General features: G+C 37.1%; 2 protein-coding genes across 2 annotated transcripts in view; both read right to left on the bottom strand.

Annotated features, from left to right (window-relative positions):
• LOC142345715 (methylcrotonoyl-CoA carboxylase subunit alpha, mitochondrial-like) overlaps positions 1-13,869 on the bottom strand; it is a 151,540-nt gene extending 137,671 nt beyond the window's left edge. Inside the window, exon 1 of the mRNA XM_075397985.1 lies at positions 13,860-13,869. The gene's annotated coding sequence lies outside the window, so the exon portion shown is untranslated. The remainder of the gene's footprint in view (positions 1-13,859) is intronic.
• LOC142345320 (uncharacterized) lies at positions 1,092-2,327 on the bottom strand. The gene is made up of 2 exons (XM_075397316.1): positions 1,884-2,327; positions 1,092-1,418 (listed from the first exon to the last, which is right to left on the bottom strand). The coding sequence occupies exons 1-2, from the start codon at positions 2,067-2,069 to the stop codon at positions 1,194-1,196; spliced, it is 411 nt and encodes a 136-aa protein (XP_075253431.1). The 5' UTR covers positions 2,070-2,327; the 3' UTR covers positions 1,092-1,193.
• Positions 13,870-19,588: the final 5,719 nt, after the last annotated feature.

Raw genomic sequence — 19,588 nt, 5'->3', positions numbered from 1 at the left:
CATCATGATTTACTTCCCTAAATAATTGAAAAACCACGCCCACAACTATTTTAAGCGCGTTTCTGGAGCGATCAGGCCTCAAGTTGACCTCGTAACTGGCCTCAAGTTGGCCTTGAGTGTTTAAAAACATCGAGCATTTAACAAATGATTTTAAAATATCAGCAAAACTTTGTTAGAACCTCAAAAAAGTTAAACTCCAAATATGCGTAAAACTATTATAACTTTAGTCTACAATTCTCTTTTAGACAACCTAAAACAAGAAAGACTACATTTAAAACAAGAAAAAAAACAGCTTGGAAAAGCCAAACGTGAACAGAAAACATTTTTCAGATTTAAGGAAATAGTGAAGATCTAAGCTTATAACCCATGCTTAAAAAATCATTTGCCACTATTGACAATCCGCTTGAACCATGCAAAAAAATTGAAAGTTTAAGTATAAAACAGGATGAAAAGAGGAAACATAGCCGACGGAGATCGATTTTATCAAAAACTCCTTCAGCGAAAGAGGGGTTATGGCAGGCAATAGGTTAACAGAGGTTAGTCCAGCAATATTATTTAAAGTCGAAAATTGGATCAAATTTGGCGTGCTTTTCATTTTACTTTTGCTCGCGACACCATTCTAAAGGAACCAGCTTATGCGGGGGATTGGTAACAGGTGGCTTAAGGGTCAATAAGTTCACTAAGGGGGCTCAAATGACAAATCACAGGTTAGCACAAACAGCCAAAAAAGCATCCAATTTGTATTCTTTCATTAGCTGATTATATTAAACAAGGCAAACTTCCTGATTCAATATTCCACAAGAGTGAAGCAAAAGGTCGCTTCTAATATTTTATTTTTATTATCTCTACTATACCGACACTAACACTGGCTATAAACAAGTAACACTGTGATCAAAGACAGTAACTACGAAATGCAAAATGGGGATGCAATTGGTAAAACACCGAAGTTGCTAAATTTACAGACAAAAAGTTTGATCACTACCTCAAATTCCAATCAATTAATTAACCTCCAATCAAACGAAAAGGCGGTTCTTGCAACACAAAAAAAAATCGAGAAAAGTTTACATAGTGTTCCACTGGTAAATGCAAAATTCGATTTTAAAAATTTTTTAACTGAACTATGAGAAGCTTAAATTAAAGAACATTGCAACAATAATAAGATAGAAAGGAAGAAATATATCAAATTATTTGGACTATCGGTATTTGCTGGTGCTGCGTCCACTTCCAGTCGCAGTATCATTAGTCTCTTGTTGGTGTGGATGGAGGTTCTTAATTGCATCATTTAGTGCTGTGAGTCTGCCAGATAATATATCGAATGGCCTAAACTGGTCATCCAGGGTCTGGGCATCTGTTGACCTGTCTAGGGTCTTCTCCATTTCAAAATGGGCTATACACAAACTCTGTTGGCAATTGCGCACCTGTAAAATTTAACCATTTAGCATATTGAAATTACAAAAATAATGACAACCTACGTCGATACTTATTGTATCACAGAGGTCAACTTACTTGTACCAATTCACTATTCGTTTCTATTCTACTATTTGTTTCTGTATCCGAGGGATAGGAAAAATGTTTATTTTTAACGAAGTTCAAAAAATAGTTTGACGAAGTGGTATTGTCTTAAATCATTTAAGATATGAAATGGACCCAAATAAATATTTCGCTTGAATTAAGTTAACCCATTTGACTTGCATAGCACTGCCATGCATTAAAATTTAACTTAACGGAAATAAGAACGTTTCTGCCTCCAACGCGCATTCGGAAAAACTTAGCAAATCGCAACACAAGACGTTAGCATGTCTACAGTAGCGTAGCAAAAACTTTAAGCACCCCCCCAAGCACTACTTGAGATGCCAGATGATGAACAGATAAATTGTCTGAACCTGTTCCATCTTTTGGAGCATCTGCTGGAACCCGTCCTCCCTATTGGGTGAGTGAAACTCGCCAACCAGTTGGTCCAGCTTCAGTTGAATACTCTTTAGTGATCTCATATCACCAGAGAAAGTATGCCCACTTGTACCATTAGAGGTCGAATGGTGACCCAAATGGTCTCCGCTACTCGCGTTCATCCTTCACCACAATCAATAAATTACTTTTGTGACCAGCTTACTGCAATCCCAACAACGTTCACTTTGTTTGTCGAAGAACACCAATGGCACTGAAGTTAACTTAATCGCCAGAAGGTCAGGATTCCCGTTCACACAGACAGATGGAGCTCGTTATTATTCAGAATGGCTGTCGTATTTGAGTTTAGCAATCACATATTAGATAAAATGAAATAGCCGTAATTTTCCGGACACATAACAAAGAATCTAAAAACAAAATACTTTTAGGTGAGTTTTGTGGTAATTTAAAGAAATTGCAAAAAAAATCGAGTAACAATTGTAAATTGCTTAACTAACTAAAAACAAAATTCAACTGCAAACACTTTCCCTAATGTCTTAATTCTTCTACATGACATTCATAGCAGGACTTGGGTGTAAAGTAGCCTTATCACTAGGTCCACAAACTTGCACACAATCATCTCCACTATCTTCGCATTTCACCTCAAAATTGTTCTTTGCTTCATCTTGACACTTAGGCTGACTCTGTTGGATGTTCTCGAAGGGAACCTTCAGTTTAATCGATCTAATAGTGTCAAATGTTTGTAGCAACTGTGCTTCAAGGGCATCGTTTTCAACATTAACCTTCTTCAGTTTCTCGTTTGACTCCGCAGAACACTTTTCAAGACCAGCAATTTTTAGTTCAAGCACATTTTTCTCTGATGCTGCCTCATGCTTTACATCGTTTAATTCCCGTTCCAGAGCTTTTCTAGAACTTTCTAGCAGTTTCGTCGATTTTACCGCAGCTTTTAGTTCCAACGCCGTTTTCTCTCGCTCCAATTCTGAGTTTTTAGCTACGTCAGATATTCGCTGGTTTGCGTCAGTCAATTCAGATATATTGGTTCTGACCTTTGTGATCGTCTCCTCGTTAATTCTGTTAATTGTCTGCAAATTTTTGATCAACTTTTTAATATTGCCAATTTCCATAATCAAATCATTCCTCTCAACCTTCTGCTGATTTTGTTCAGCTTTCAAAGCGTTGTTCGCGTTCTGCAATTCGAGGATCTTCAAATCGGATTTGTGTAATTTTTTCTTAAACAATTCTATTTCGTCCTCTAAAGCTGTTTTCTGGCTTTCCAAGATATGTTTTTCGCTATTAAGTGTAACCTTTTCTTGATCAATGGCAACTTTAACATTACTCAATTCCGCCTTTCTCTGTTCGACTTTTCTGTGAAGATCAGATATAACTCTATCCTTGTTCTCGCTTTGGGTTCGTTCCATGTTTAAAGAGTGTAGCAATTGAGTTTCCAAAGTTTGATTGCGCTTTTTCAAAAGCTTGTTTTCGGAAACAAGACTCTCAATTCGAGATGTCAGCCCATTAAACGCGTTCCACAGAGGTTGCATTTTCAAAATAGATTTTGAAATTTCTGCTTGTTACGCTGAAAAAATAAGAACAAACTTAACAAATTATTTTGAAGTCCCAAATCAATTTTGAATACCTAAACCACTCAGTATGCTCCAAAACCCGGGGAACATAACGGTCAATTAAACAGGATAGAAAAAACTTCGCAAGCGATTCATTCAATTAAATAGATACAATTTAAATATTAACAATTGATTTCAAAATGAACTTTATCAATATATGAGCACATGTAGAAGTCAAATTCAATTTCCTTAACCATGAACCAGAAGTGTGGACAACAAAGAGACGAGGGGTTACATTGTTTACTGTAGTCACAATCTATGATTGGTAATAGTCTGATCTGATTTAAAAATCTACAAACATTGAACAGTTTCAGCTGTTCGCTCTCCAGATCTCCAGACAAGAAAATCTGACGAAAACAGAAAGTATGCCCTTTATTGTAATGTAACCAGAGAGTGGTAAAAAAATCCAAAATTACTATATCAAAAAGAACCATCAAAAATCTGACTGTTGTCCGCACAAAAACAAAAAAAAACAGAACTTTACTTTGACGTAATTTTACTAATCTATTTCCAGGAATAGAAAAAAAATAATGAAAAACAAGGCGAGCTGTTTTCCAATTAACAAATATGGATGGGCGATGTAATTTGAAATTGATGGCTCATAAGGCTATTTAATTAATTGAGGCTCCTCACAAAAAATATGTTTTAAAAAGATTCAAACCCAGTAAGTAGTTCATTGTTTCTATAATTGGCACAGAAAAGTTAAAAGAAAGATCATTTTACTGCGCCTAGACTTTTGCGGAACTTTGTATTTTGTTGTTATAAGGCTTCAAGCTAGGGACTGATTAGCGCCAAAACTCCACCTGTCGAAAGGTTTGTTGATTTAAAAAAACGGGTTCGCATGACCATTAAACTGAGAGGGTTAACCGTGGTTACTATGACAGCTGATCGCACAAAGATCTTGGAATAAAAACTTATTTCCGGATGCAAAAATAAGATTATAGCCTTCCCTGTACGAGAAACGATACAATAGGTATGTAAGATTAAAAATCAGAGAAAACTCCACTGCCTATGAAAAGATGTAATATTATCCGTTTTATCACCTCACAAACTAGGTTAACACAATACAAACAAAGATCACATAAGCTCAACAAATGGCTGCTTGTTGAGCTTGTCACTTTTGGCAGAACATTAATTAGATTCTCGGATACTGCTTCATTGATTTCTTTGAATCAACTGGATGATCATCTTTCCTGCAACACACTCGAAATGAAATCTGCCGTCTCGCAAGATTGCACAAATCTTCAATTGGTATAGCTGTTGGCTTTCCATCAGTTTTGATTGCAACCAACCAGTCATAGGGATCACAGAAATAAACAGGCGTTTCACATGTTCATTTCTGTGGTAAACAGTTACATTAATTCTTTGTCTGTTCGCTGTCTCTCTAGCAAAACGTGTCCTTCCCATCACTGCGTCAGATGCTGCCGAATCCAGTGGTTCTATCGATGGGAGACTCGAATTTGTGTACGCGCAAATTGCTTTTCGCTCTGAGTTCACAAAGTTTTCTGATGTGTCTTACTTCAAAATAAAATGTTCTTAATCTAGCTGGAGTACCAGTACCTCCTGGACTTGTAAATTACAGAGTGGTTTTTTCGGAGCATCAAAGATCCGGTCCATAAACTTTCTAGTGGATTTAGGCAAAATCTAAAGACACCGTAAAGCGTTGACACAAAGGCGTAATTGTAAGAAGTTTATTTGTCCAGGATTGACTGCAACAACTGCTATGTAACCAGGAAATAACTGTCTAAAATGGTAAAGTCTTCCTTCCCGCTTCCACTACGCGTGCATTCATGGTTAGTTTTTTATAGATTACAATCGATGGACGAGGTTTTCTTTGAGTTATTTGTGATGCCACAAGATTTATGTATTGTTGCAGGTTGGTAATGCTTGTTTCTAGTTGTTTTGTGGTCTTTCTTGCATGCGGTTACTGCACGAAGATGTTGAGTTTAGGATGTTCTCCAGAAGCGTGGATCGACAACCTTCAATCTTCAAGCTAGCTGATAAATTAATATAAAGTGAGTATCTGTTCTTATACCTTTTATTCAATTCTTTCAAGTTTACAGTTACGGTATAATAGCAACTTAACTTTAGCTGATAAATCTGTTCTCTAATTTAGTTGTTTACAATTGGTGAGGTTCAGTGTTTACTTTAAATAAATAGTACGTAGTGTGTCTTTAACGATAGTTTCTTGGAATACAATTTGAAATGTTCAAATGTTGCTTTAGACAACGTCACACTCCCCTCCTTTAGAGAAGCTTCCGGACACATAAAAATTTTATTGTCCAAAATTTTTGTGCCAAAGCAATAAATATTGTCGAGATATAAAACGTAGAGAAGATAATTGAGAATAGCATCATTTGAGATAAGAAATAGTCAAAATTGAAGCCGAGCCATCATGCCAGGAGCCATTGATAGAATACATATTGTAACAGTGATACATGTTGTAGAAAACTAGAAGTCGGTTATGGGAATATCATTGAAGTAAAAGTTGTGGGGATCGAAATTGTCGAGTGTTGTTCATAGAGTTAACTAGTAATTTTGGTGGGTCAAAATTGGTGTGTGTTAGAGCCAAGTCAGAATCGCATATTTGATCGTTGCGTTAATCGACAGCTGCTGGTTGTAGAGAATTGTATCGGAAAAGGTGCAGGTGTTCGTCAGAGAGTATACTACATTTTATTTTACAGCTCACTGCACTAGAGGTTAGATTCGGAGTTTTCACCTGCTGGTGAATGTTGATCAGTTTGGATAGTTAGTTGTTCATTCGGGATGGTTTGTAGGGAGACATGTTGCGAGTGTAGTCGTGAATCATTTTGATGATTAGGATCAATGGAGACAGTTATTGATGAAGCAGACCTTCAGGGTTGTCTGTTGTTTGGGGTGTTCTGATTTATATTGTTTTGGGATGTTTTCAAATGGTAATTTCCGTCTGATTTCAAGTGGATCTGAGATATCAAAAGCGGATTGTTAGGATCCTTGTCTTCATATGGTGGACATAAACGTCCATCAATGCGTGACATCATGACAAAAACATGTGAATCACTGTGTTTTTGTATTATTTCGTTGGGTTGTTTGGGTGTCGTGGGAGGGTAAATGAACATGACTGGTCGAACATTAGGCATGTCGACACCAAACTTGAAAACTGATGGGACATATTTCCGAATTACTTTGCATTTGTGATAAAGATACATGATCAGGTGTAAGATCATACTTCCAATGAAAACAACGATAGTGAGCGATAATGATACCTTTGCGGGTACATACTCATTAAAGTAGGACTTGAAAGATGGGTTGAGAGAACTCATGTCCATTGTAATTGGTTGAGCTATTTTGATCAGGTCGTCACTCGTTGAAATTTTTGGACTTTGTGCTAATTCTGCTCGAACTTTCTTGATGAGTTCAACTCCTGCTGAGGTTTTGGAGTCAAAGAATGGTAGCTCGCTAATATCTGGCACTGTTCCAAGAAGTGCTGACAAAAGGTCAGGTAGCTGAACATCGATGAACGTCGCATTCATGGAGTCACAAACTTCAAGATCCGGACGAATTTTCACGTTTTTCCCGACATTAAGTTGGAATTGGCATTTCACGGTTATAAGACAAATCTTACATCCCTTTAAGATGCGGGTTTCCTCTCTTAAGGCGGGCTCAAGACTCAACTCGTTATGTCGTAATTGTCCGTTGCCGACAACAAAAGCCAAATTCCATAACCAAGGTTAGTTGCTTGAACTTCGGTTGGTAGGTAGAAGACTTCCGTGTCGCAAGTTTCAGTTGCTCGGAGTGTAGATCCGAGACGCAAGGTTGCTAAGCAGGAGGGTCTGTTCCTGTAAGAGGCCATGGTCTGGTTATATCTAGTCGAGCCAATACATGCTTCATACTGTTCCTGCGAGAGCGTCATTGTATCCTCTTTCGATTCAGATATAGCCAAATATGGGGCTTCAACGACCCATCTAATGGCCATCCGAGGACCTGACTGAGGCATTGGTATAACATGGGCTCGGTAGACCGAGAAAGCTGTCGTTCGAGACGCTAATGGTATGGCAAGGGTGAGAATCAACCCTTCTTCCACTGTAATAACGTCACGAAGAAGCTTGGCGTCGTGGTACGACAGTAAATCAGTGTTAGTTGGAATTGCAAGCGAGAGTCTTTCTCCTGATCGATGTAGTTCATCACCGACAGAGTTCACTATCGCGAGCAGCGATTTCTTTGGAATTAAAGAAATTGGCAGATGTTGAAGCATCGTCGGGATCGCGTTTAAGACATTCATCCTGTATGTGTACAAAGCTGATCGGTAAGCTTTTATGTCAGCGAATAGAAGTGATAATAACGAGGCTGCTGTGTCGTAGTTAAAGTTCAATTGCTGATTAGAAAATAACATTTGGTCGCAGTTTCTCAAAATGTGGAAGTTTTGGTCGATTATTTCAAATTGTCGTTCGATTATTTCCCAGTTTTTATTCTGCGTCTCCTCCATCTGTTTTTGATTGTTCTCGATGTCTTCAAGCTTGTTCTTCACTACAAAGAATTTTTCATTATTCACGGTATTCATTCTTGAAACGAAACATGTGAGCATGGATGTGATCGTACCCAGATGTTCTATGTTAGCTGCATAAGTCTGGGCCTTGTCTTGGCATGTTCCGAAAACACCAGCTAGACCGCATCCTCCAGAACTTCCCATGGCAATGCCTGAACCGAAAAGTCCGATGCCTGCCATGGCCAACATTCCAACGTGAGCTCCACGTTTTGATCTTCCGTTTGAAATTGTTGTTTGTAGGAAGGTAGCGGTTTCGTTTCGAATCAATTCGACATCAATCTTTGATTGGTCGACTTCCAATTCTAGTTTGGTTTGCATCCAATTGATGTCAAATGATGATATGTTTGATGCAAAATTAGTTGCGAAGTCGAGTGAACATGATACAGATGGAAATTTCCAACGATCATTAAGATTTTTCAATAAATTTGTGAGTTCAGGCTTCAGCGTGAAATTATATGTTGGAAATGGTACAAGAAACTGAACTGGGACAAATTTCTCGGCAAGTAAAATTTTCGGCTCTTCGTTAAAAAATATTCCCTTGCGTAAAACTGAATCGAACTTATCAATAACTTCCGATGAGTACGTCGCTTCAATAAGAATACAGAATATAAGTAAAACTTTGGACCTCACCGTATTTCTAAACATAGGACTAGGTTTAGGTTAGGTTTTTAGGTGTCAATTCTTCAATGTTTTTTGATGTGTATTAACCAATGTTTTGTGTTTTAGATTTAAATTTCTGTCACTCCTCTTTTTAAGAGTTGAGAGACTTCAGGTAAAACTAAATATTCTGTTTCTTGGTAAGTTATTTTGAATTGTTTTCAGTTTTGCAATCATGTTGAAACTTTGTTTTGTCGCCATTTTGATCAGTCACGCTTTTGCTTGTACTGAGAAAAAATTGCGCACACAAAATCTATTGTTGCGGCAATGGGAGTTTTGTGGAGGTGCCTGATGGCACTCGTATTTGGAGCCAGGAGCTGCCTCCTCTGTGTGTGTCTCCCAGTGGGGAGGAATCTGCTCCAGTGCTTGACATAATTCTTATTATTTCTTCTGTGTTTGGGCTTGCATGGGTGGGCTATGCAATTTACAAGAAATGCTTTAGGCGAGAATGAGCATTAGTTTACTAACTCAAACTAAAGACTAAACTTTTTACCTTGTGTTAGGTATTTGTAGGCTGTAGCCTTTGTTTTAGATTGACTCCTACTTTAATTTACTCGACTTACTAGCTCAGAGAATGTTTTTTCTATTCTTGGGCGTTCAGTCAAAAAATGTCAAAACAATAATGCAAAAACAAAAAAAATTTTCAGATTTAATATGGAAGAAGTAGTGTATAGTAAGATAGTGAGATATTTACAAATGGGGAAACGTTTTAACAAACGCGAAAAGGCTATAACATCCGACAACACACGGTATTGGGACGAAAAATTCTCTAAATTTTCTCTCGAGGAGGAAAAGAATTTAATGTTGGGCTCATTTTACGTTCCCACCTTCAAGCAAGCTGAAGATTGTTTAAAGGCTGTACACGTCAGTAAGTCGGGAAAGCACATTTATCAAGAAAAGCTACTGTATGATGCTTTAATGGAAAAAGAGTTTACACTTCCCAGTTTCACTGACGGACTGTCACTGAGTAAGTATACGAACCATCATATCATCAACTCAACTGTTTGAATCGTTTTTGTGTGCGTTTTGTAATTTACATATCAACATGACAAGCATAATTTTATAGGTATATACGCGGGTGTGACAAGTGTTACAAGGAATTCAAGGCTGTAAAATCAATAACTGTCTCTAGTGTTGGTGAAAGGAGAAAAAGGGAATTGTGCAGTGAACTCGAGCTGCGATGGAAAAATGACCCCTGCGATAAATTTGTAGGATTCTGTACTCTGGGTTTTCCCGATATTACTGGGAACAAAAAACTTGCAGACGAGTATGGCCAGTGCATCTTTTCAAGTCTGTCTTACTTGCTGACCGGCCAAAAATCAAGCACGTGGTCAAATTGATTTTTTTTCTTCCACACATTTAGAATATTACAGATTATTCCGAAGAATTTAAATGTTTTTCCTTTAGAAACCAATGGAACAGCAGAACGTCTGCGCAAAGCAAAATGTAATACCCTACGGTTTCAATGTGGAAATCACATGCTGGGAGAGGAGTTTAAAACGCATTGTGAAACTGTACTCGGGTATACTCCTAATCCGTTTGAAATTGTTCATTACCGCGACAATCCACTTCCCGTAGGCGATTATTGGGTAATAACCACTTTTTATTTTTGCTGTTTTAAGTAATTGACTAACAACCAAAATAACAAACTAAATGTTTAGTTCCTTGGCATGGCCATGCTTCAGAAAACGGATATATGTGTATACTATGAGTATCACACCGATATCAGTGCTTGGGTGCGCTTTCCTTGGGAGATTTACGATCAAGAGCGCAAGCAAGCAGCTTTTCTGCTGGTCTGCGAGCATTTTGAGGAACCTCAGGGTTACCACTGCGAGCCATTGGTTGAATTTCCAGATCAAGAGTTAGTTTATGAATATTTTGTGTGCAAAATAATTGTTTGGAAAAAGAGAAAGTTTCTTAAGATCTAATGAAAGATTAATTTTTATACAATTTAGATCTACTAGCGCATACGATGCTAGTAAAGCCAATGGTATAATCCTTCCTCGCGCTACAAAGCGTTTGAGGAGTGATAGGGACTGTGAGGACGCAGAAAAGTCAAAAAAAGTTAGGAAAACTCAGCAAAAAGAACATTTCATTATTCTATTGTGATCACAAAATGAATAAAATTTTTGTCATACAGATTCATTTTACAATCAAGTAACACGACAATAGGTTTAAACAATTTTAAAAAGGTTTCGCATAACTCATTTTTAACCGAAACATTTATAAACTGTTATTGCGAAAAAATCTTAAATTTTGGAAAAATTTAGTAATTTTCGGACTTTGTAGAAAAAAAGATGAAAAAATTTTTTCCTCCAATCTCATTGAAATGCGTCACAATCGATAGCAATGGTGTTAAATAGAAAATAGATGCAAGGAAAGTTTGTCAGAAGTCATCTTGACCTTGAAAAATGACCTTGAAAAATTTTTAGGTTTTTATATCAAAACTTAAAGAAATGTTAGGAAACTGTGATAGTAATTAGGATATCGATAGGAATAGCCAAAAATACATAAAAGAAGTAATACTAGAGTGAGTTTTCGCTGAAAAACAATTTTTCAACACAATTTTTATGGGGTAAATTTTGCGACTTTCACAAACAAAGTCTAAATTCTGGTTAAATAATAGTAAATACAATGAAATGGTGAATGGGTAAGATATTAGGGTGGTAGATAATAATATTTAGAAAAACTAAACAGCTAAGCTAATGTTTTTGGAATTTCGAATTTTTTAGATTTTTATGATGTTTAAACATAACTATAAAGATTTAGGTTAGAATTTTTGAAAATTTTTAAAATAATTTGACAGACTTTGGGCCAGTGAAGGCCATTCTCAAAGCATTCAAGCTGGGGTAGGGCTAAGCTGGTTATATTGAAATCATCAATCTGCTTTTTGAAACTTTGGAGACATTGTTCAAGACATGAGTAAGATGCTTTGTGAGCGTCTTTAGATTTTGTGACTAAGTTATAAACAAAACGATTGGATTGTGGATCAAAAATAGACACTAGAGATCCTACTTGAAAGTTAGGGTTGATTGATTGGACATCAGGGGGGTTTATAGCATTAAAATCTATAAGATTTTTGATCGGAGACTCTGCTGAGACGGCTTGTGCCACTGAAAATGGACATTTTTTAATGTCTTCTTGTTTAAAGTAAAGATGAAAATTATCTCCAAAAATTGCATTTGATTCGCCACGCGACTTCCGGCGTTCGTTCTCACGCTCGGCATTCATTCGTGATCGTTGACGAGATCCTGGTATCAGATCAAGTAGCGGAGATGGTTGCTTTGGAGATTGAGGCGCGCTAGTAGAAGTCGATGACGTTTGCTGTTGTTGTTCTTTGCGCTCCTCCATTACACGTTGACTCTCTTTTTTGTCAAATTTAGTAGCACGAGATGGCCCTCGGCCAAAGGCAAGTCGTCTTGTTGGATCTTGTGTAGACTTTTAAATCGCTTCGCGCTTTTGTTCTTTCGAAAATCGAGAAAACGGAAGCGGAAAAGGACCATCAATAGTTCTCATGGATTGTTGACTAGGACCAGGTTGTGGTATCGGAGTCTCAATTATCTCAGTACTAGTGGACACAGTAGGGTTAAATGAAACCCTTCGCGGCGTTCGTGGTTGAATTGGACTGGGGGGGTAATTCAAAACGGGGTTGTGGTCTCCGGACTTCATTCGGAGACGGCTGTTGAATAACTGGGGGGTCTGGTTCGGGAAAAAACATGAACGGGTTAGGCGGTTCAGGTTCTCGTTCGAACTCCGGTTGAACTTTCTGTTGAGCTGGTTCTGGTTCCTCCTCTATCACTTCCAATGGCGCTTGCGGCTCCGGTGGTTCTCTTAGATCCAGAAATATTTGATCCTCCTGGTCTTGTTGAGGATGATTTTCATTAATATCTTCTGCTTGTTCTACTGGTTGTACTGGGGGAGCAACCGGTGGAGCGGGTGACGGAAGAACCATCGGAACTGGAGCTGGAGGCGGCATTGGGGGTGGGGGCGGAGCTGGACCATGAATTGGGGCTGGAACATGAGGGGCGGCTAATGGGAACACAAAAGTTGTGGTAGCTGGAGGTTCATCTTCCAGCTGTTGGGGGGTTTGAGATGGTACATCGTCAATGAACGAGTGATCGAACAATTTAGGAAACTCATTATCGAAAAGTTCAGGTTTTTGCCTGAATTTACCCAAGACTGGCTCAGGCACAAATTGGCTTGGATCAATATTGTCAAAGTCTACTGGCGGCTCGCTTGGCTCATATGGCCTCAAGCGAATTCGGTGGACACATTGAGTGAATGGGGTTCCTACTTTTCGTATTAAATAGTTCGAATTAGTAAGAACTTTCTCAACACGATATAGTGGTAGCCAAACTTGCAATGACTTGCTTGCAAAATCATTTTGGTTTGTGAGCTTAGGGTTTAAGACGAGACAAAATTGATGAAGCTTCAGTGGATTGGCTTCTGATTTTTGGTCATAGTACTTGCGGTACTGTTGGTAGCTACTTATTAACCTCGATTTATTGTGAGCAAATTTTTCCTGCATGGCATCTTGCAGTTCAATAACAAAGTCTGATCTTGGATCCATTGTTTTCAATGATCTATTACTCAAACGAACATCAAGAGGTTTGATTGGTTCACTTCCATGAAAAATCGAAGAAGGTGTACGACCAATTGATGAATAAAATGAGGTGTTATGGATATAAGTAGCGAGAGGAACATATTTATACCAATTTGCCCTTTGCTCATTGGTATTCAGCTTGAGAATACGTTTTAGGGCACCGTGGGAGCGTTCAACAACTCCTAATGATTGTGCATGTTTCAAAACATGTTTTTTGGCGAGATAAACTGGAATTTTCTTCAGTTTAGGCAAAAATTGTCGTCTATCAAACTTAGGTTTGATTTCATTCAATTGATAAGTAATATCAGGTAATTTGAGTAATTTAAAAGCGGGACAGATCCACAACTTGTTCTTTTGGAAAAAAGGGTTACCCAGAATAACAGTTCATTTTGGGTAAAACTAATAATTCGTCCAAACATTTGTTTTTTCCAAGACAAAATTCTACTTCCACTGCATATTCAATGTCAACTGGCTGTCCCGGTGCTAGCTTAACTTGTTCAAAACACGGTTTTTTGATTTCAAACTTGACATTTAACTTTTCAAAATTATTTAATAAGGCTTTCGGAATGGCATTGGCACACGATCCAGTATCGATTAATGCACGACGTCGAATTTTTTCATCAAAAACAATTCGGACGTAGTTAAGGACATCACCTTCAAGAGGTATAACGGCACAAAGTTTGTTATCAAGTTCCTCATCAGAAGAACTGTCAAGAGAATTATCATAATTACATGCATTATCAAAACCATTCATTACATTTTGGTTCTAGTGAAAATTATTCTAAAAAAAGATGATTGGCTTCAATAGCATGTGGCTCTTTTAGTTTTTTGGGTTTCTTCTGAATGGAAAACTAACTCCTCCTCTTTTTCGATTAGTGTTGAGGTAGCATTCGGAAGCAAAGTGGTTTGGAAAACCACATAGATGACAGACAATTTTGGTATAGCCTGTCACACCACTTTGGTCAGGGGGTTGTGGATTTTGGGGTGGGGTAACTTGGACTGACCCCTGAGGGGCGGGTGGAGCAGATGAGCTCTGCATTGGAGGGTTAGACGAACTCTGGTTATTGAAATAATCATGATTAACGGGTCCTCGGTATTCATGATTTGTAAATTGTCCTCCTCCTCGATTAAAATTTTGATTACCTCTGCCTCGGTAATTTCTTCGTCCTCGAAAGTTATTTCCTCTATAATTATTGTTTCCTCTGTTGTTATTCCCTCGGTAATTTCCTCTATTATTATTATTTCCGCGATAGTTATTTCCTCTGTAATTATTTCCTCTGTAGTTGTTAAAATTTCTTTCACGACCTCTATCTTGCTGATTCTCTGAACTAACTCTCTGTTCCTCAAATTGTCTACTTAACTCGCTGACCTGATTTTGCATACTTTCTTGAATCTGGGACATTTTTGACAGTGCGTTTACTAAATTCTCATAAATAGTACTTGAGCTGACTTCGTTAAAAGCTGCGTCAGCATAATCGTCCATTTTACACAAACTATGGATGGCAATTTGTTTTCGAGCAAAAAGACAAAGATCATCAATGGTAGCGTTATCCGGTTGTTCCAAAAGTTTTGCTCTAAGCCAACTTGGCATACTTTTAACAAAAAGTCTTCTTATTTGATGATCTCGCTCTGTCTGTGCAAAAAGTAAGTTCTGTGCATTTACGGCGTTAGATGCAGCTATTCTTGCGGCCTCTGCTACTGCATCTAATGCTGGGTCAGCTGCGGGAACAACATGTGGTATTGGGTCAGGATAAGCTCTTACTGCCAAATTTCGGAGCGTTACCAAGAAATTTTCCGGTGAATCAGTTTTTGGATCAAATTTAACACTTTCAAACTTAATTAGGTGTATTTTACGAAGCTGAGGGTTACAAAAATGGTCTCTCAAAGCAGTGAGACTGTTTTCAAAATTAGCTCTGGTTGCCTCAGGCAATAACTGAAAAAATCGTAAGGCTGCATCTTTAAGATGAAGCTGGAGAAAATTTGCATGTTGACCTGGATCAACTCCTCCTACTGCCAAAATACTTCTAAGTAACCTCTCAAATTCACGAAAACTTTCTTTCTCAGTTCCCCCGTAATGTTTCAAGGCAATATTTGGTTGTGCCATTTTACGTTAGAAAATTTGTTTTCAAAATCTTACTTAAAACTGTTTTTAGAAAGTTATAACGCTTATAGTTAAGAGACAAAAAAATTGAAGACAACAACAAAAGACAGTGGAAAGTCAGACTAACGAGACTAAGAATTCAAAAACAAGACTAATTGTTTGAGTTAGGGTCAAAAAAACAGAATTTTAGAGGCTAGATGATATGAAAATAGAGAAAATAGCACCTTTAAATGATTTACCATGATCATCATTCATTTTCAAAAAAATGATTTCAGTTTTGACTGATATTTGACTGAGCGCTCATAAAACATCATAAATTTATTGCACATAGTGGTTTTTGACGAACCTGTTCGCTGCTGGCTGTAGGCCTTTCTTTCTAGCACTTTCAAATTCCATAGGATTGTTCTTCTTTCGCTGTCAAACCACCAGATACTGCTTTTCCATATTTCAGCCGATGAAGAAATGGTGGTTGTCTTCCTTCCTGTCACCATGTGATGCCACAAGATTTATGTATTGTTGCAGGTTGGTAATGCTTGCTTCCAGTTGTTTTGTGGTCTTTCTTGCATGCGGTTACTGCACGAAGATGTTGAGTTTAGGATGTTCTCCAGAAGCGTGGATCGACAACCTTCAATCTTCAAGCTAGCTGATAAATTAATATAAAGTGAGTATCTGTTCTTATACCTTTTATTCAATTCTTTCAAGTTTACAGTTACGATATAATGGCAACTTAACTTTAGCTGATAAATCTGTTCTCTAATTTAGTTGTTTACAATTGGTGAGGTTCAGTGTTTACTTTAAATAAATAGTACGTAGTGTGTCTTTAACGATAGTTTCTTGGAATACTATTCGAAATGTTCAATTGTTGCTTTAGACAACGTCACATTATTATTACTCTTAATAATTACTTAAAGCAAATTATTACACTTAATCAATTTATTCGCTTCTCACAGTACAGTTAGTTTGGATATCACTAAAGAATGATTTCATGTCAGCTAAAGATCGGGCTGCTTATTAATTTATTGCCGTTATTAATTTACTGTAATAATTGTATGTAACTAACTAAGTTTGAGCGTCAATACAGTTTCCGAAAACCTGATGTGATGTGTCCCGGCACCCAAACAAAATAGTAATCGCAAAAGAAACACTTTAGGCCACTTTATAGCTACTTTTAAAGATGGTTAGCTTTGCAATATTTAATTTTTTACTCTTTCAATCAAGGATTTAAGGTAGTCAGTATTTTTTCAGTAGCAGTCCGGGAGTTATTATTTCAACTAAATCAATGTTGACATAGCGTAAAGATGAATAATAACTTCAGACTTTTGTAATAAATGTTAGCTCTTTCGAAATTTCGAAGATGGAAGAAAAAGAATAGACAGCAATTACATAGTTTATCACTTAATATATGATAAAAAATACTTCCAGGACGTCACAGATTCTAACTAGAAGGCTTCTTTCGTGTCCTGGGGTCTGGGTTCTGACTTCAATCCGTCCGGTAAAATCAAGTCCTGTTAGACAACTCTAACATCCAGGAATCCACTCTAGTTTGAGCTGCAGCTCAGATGCAGAGATTCGTTAGATCGGGAGCAAAACAGGTAAATCGAGTCATTGAGGTATTCAACGAATGGTTCTGCTGGAAGTGCTATCACTTGTTGCGCGCATAGCTTCAAAACTGATTTTTGCAGGTCAAAAAATGAAGTTAAAAACTATGCCTATTCTCCACTACTAGAACGGTTTCACAAAGCTTTTGACGACTGCTTCTACTGCAGTGAGTGATATGCTTCTCTGTTAATTCCGTAAAAAGATCTTGTTCCGATATCAGAAGACAAAAAATCCGAGAAAAACGGTTGCGGGTTGACCTCACCATCCTCGATTGGCTGCGCTAGTGACTAACTCGAATCCAGAATAAGTATGATGATTTATTATGGATTCGAGTTAGCCACTCATGCAGCTAATCAAGGTTGGTTTAGGGTCAACCCGCAACCGTTTTTCAGTCAACCCGTTCAACATTTGCCAAAACGTCAGGTGGAACAAGGGTTTAAAGAACATCGTTTAGGATGTGACAATTTTTTCGAAAAATTCAAAAAAAATTGAATTTGAAAGCTGCTGACTCGGAACATATCAACTGCATACTCTTAATGAAGATCATCATTACCAACAGCCACCCACATTTGTCAATATCTCTTGTTGCGGTAGACCGCCATTTAGTACTATGAAAATCTGAAGAATTAATCAGCTCACAAAAAAATTGAATCCTGAAAATTCACATTTGTATTATGGCTGATCAATTTGGGCTCGCCTTCCATTTTATTTAATGAGCCTGGGCAATTAAATTTCCTTGCCCGATTGCAGTGCAAAAATTCGTATTAAAGTTGAGACAAATATAAAAACATAGCTGGCAGATTGCCAGAAAATAGCCGCAATAGATTCGTAGATCGACAGTCTAAAAAAAACAGTAACGACAGACCAAAAAAATTCGTCTTTTCATTGAAGGTTGATGTTATATTTTGATAAAAAATCTGTATAGGTTAGTGCTGCCTCTATTAGCTGATCTCAAATGACCTTCATTTAGATAAGGTCAAATGGGTGTGTGTCACCCATTTGACCTTATCTCTTTGAATTAAAGTAAATAAAAGACAATTTCAAAGCGAGGAAGTCATTTTTGTGAGTGAGGTAAGTAAAGTGTGACCAAAATTTTAATAAAGTAAATGAACAAAAGACTCGCTCAGCTAAGTGCGAAAAATGACGTCACGCACGCAATTCAGTTGAAATTGCATGAACGAATGAACAAAAAGTGGTTGTGACGTCATATGGTCGTAACAAAAATCATGACGACGAAATAAAAAAACATAGCAGGACAAGTCCTGACGTACAATTCAAAGAATTTTCATTAACTAAACAGAAAACCAGACCAAGAACGGACTATGAACGGATTGGGAAAACCATTTAGAAAAAAATCCGATCCAAAAAATCGAAAAAACTGTAAAAATCAAAGTGAAATTGCCGCATGTGAACAAAAAACCACTACCGAGAAACCGAATTTTTGTTCAAACACCGTTTTCGCACTCGACTCGCTCAGCTAAGTCCGAAAAATGACGTCACGCACGCAATTCAGTTGAAATTGCATGAACGAATGGACAAAAAGTGGCTGTGACGTCATATGGTCGTAACAACAATATGACGACGAAATAAAAAAACATAGCAGGACAAGTCCTGAAATACAATCCAAAGAAATTGAATGAAAAACAGACCTAATGTACCTGACCAGCAGATCAATTGAACAATCCCAGCCAAAAAGAAGAAATCTCGAAAGTTGAGAAACTAAAAGAATCAAACTAAACAAAAAAACAGTTATTCCTAAAACTCTTGAAGCTTTTAACCTGAAGGCCATTTATGACACAATGCAATATAGTCATTAACTCACGCAAAACCCTTGAAAGAGATTAATTTGACACTAAAGATAATCTCGAAAAAAATGACAAATGCTTCAAAAAGAAATGTGAAAAAATCTTCAAAAGAAAAGGAAAAATTTAAAGATATTTTTCGAAAATGTGTCTGGAAAAAATGTTCAAATTCATTTTTCTCTGGAGTTCAGTCTTGAATCTTATCTGCAACATTTAGAAAGTTTTCTTGGCCAATAAAGATAGTTAGACTCAAAATATGACAAAAAAACTCAAAAAATTTGAAAACAAAAAAATTTAAATTGCAAGCTTTATTTTAAAAAATCACTTATATTTGCAATTTAAAAAAACAGAAAACTATTTTGTTGCCACTACAAGCTCTGCAATAACATACTAGCAAACTCAATAGCAGCAAGCCCCTGGCCACTGAGGAAAAAGACTAAAATTTCAGGAAGTCAAAGAAAAAATCACAATTTGAAAATCGCTAAAATTTGTAATATTAAAATCTTGAAACACATCACCCATTACCACTAGAAACTATGCAGTAACCTATTATCAAAACCTAAAGGAAATATTTTGGCTATTCAGGTTAGAGAAACCTAAAATTTGACAATTTTCAAAAATTTGAAAAAAATTGGCTTATGCCATGGCCAATAAAAATTTTGCATTAAAATATTAGCAAATCCTAGTCGAGATTTCTTGCCCCCTGGAGCTGGAAAACTTTAATAAAGACAATTAATGTCAGAAAATTGGAAAACTTTAATAAAGACAATTAAT

Source organism: Convolutriloba macropyga, chromosome 9, assembly GCF_964194025.1.
Source record: "Convolutriloba macropyga chromosome 9, txConMacr16.3, whole genome shotgun sequence".
NCBI lineage: Eukaryota > Metazoa > Xenacoelomorpha > Acoela > Convolutidae > Convolutriloba > Convolutriloba macropyga.
Note: the sequence above shows the minus strand (reverse complement) of the source record. Positions and strands in the feature narration are given on the sequence as shown.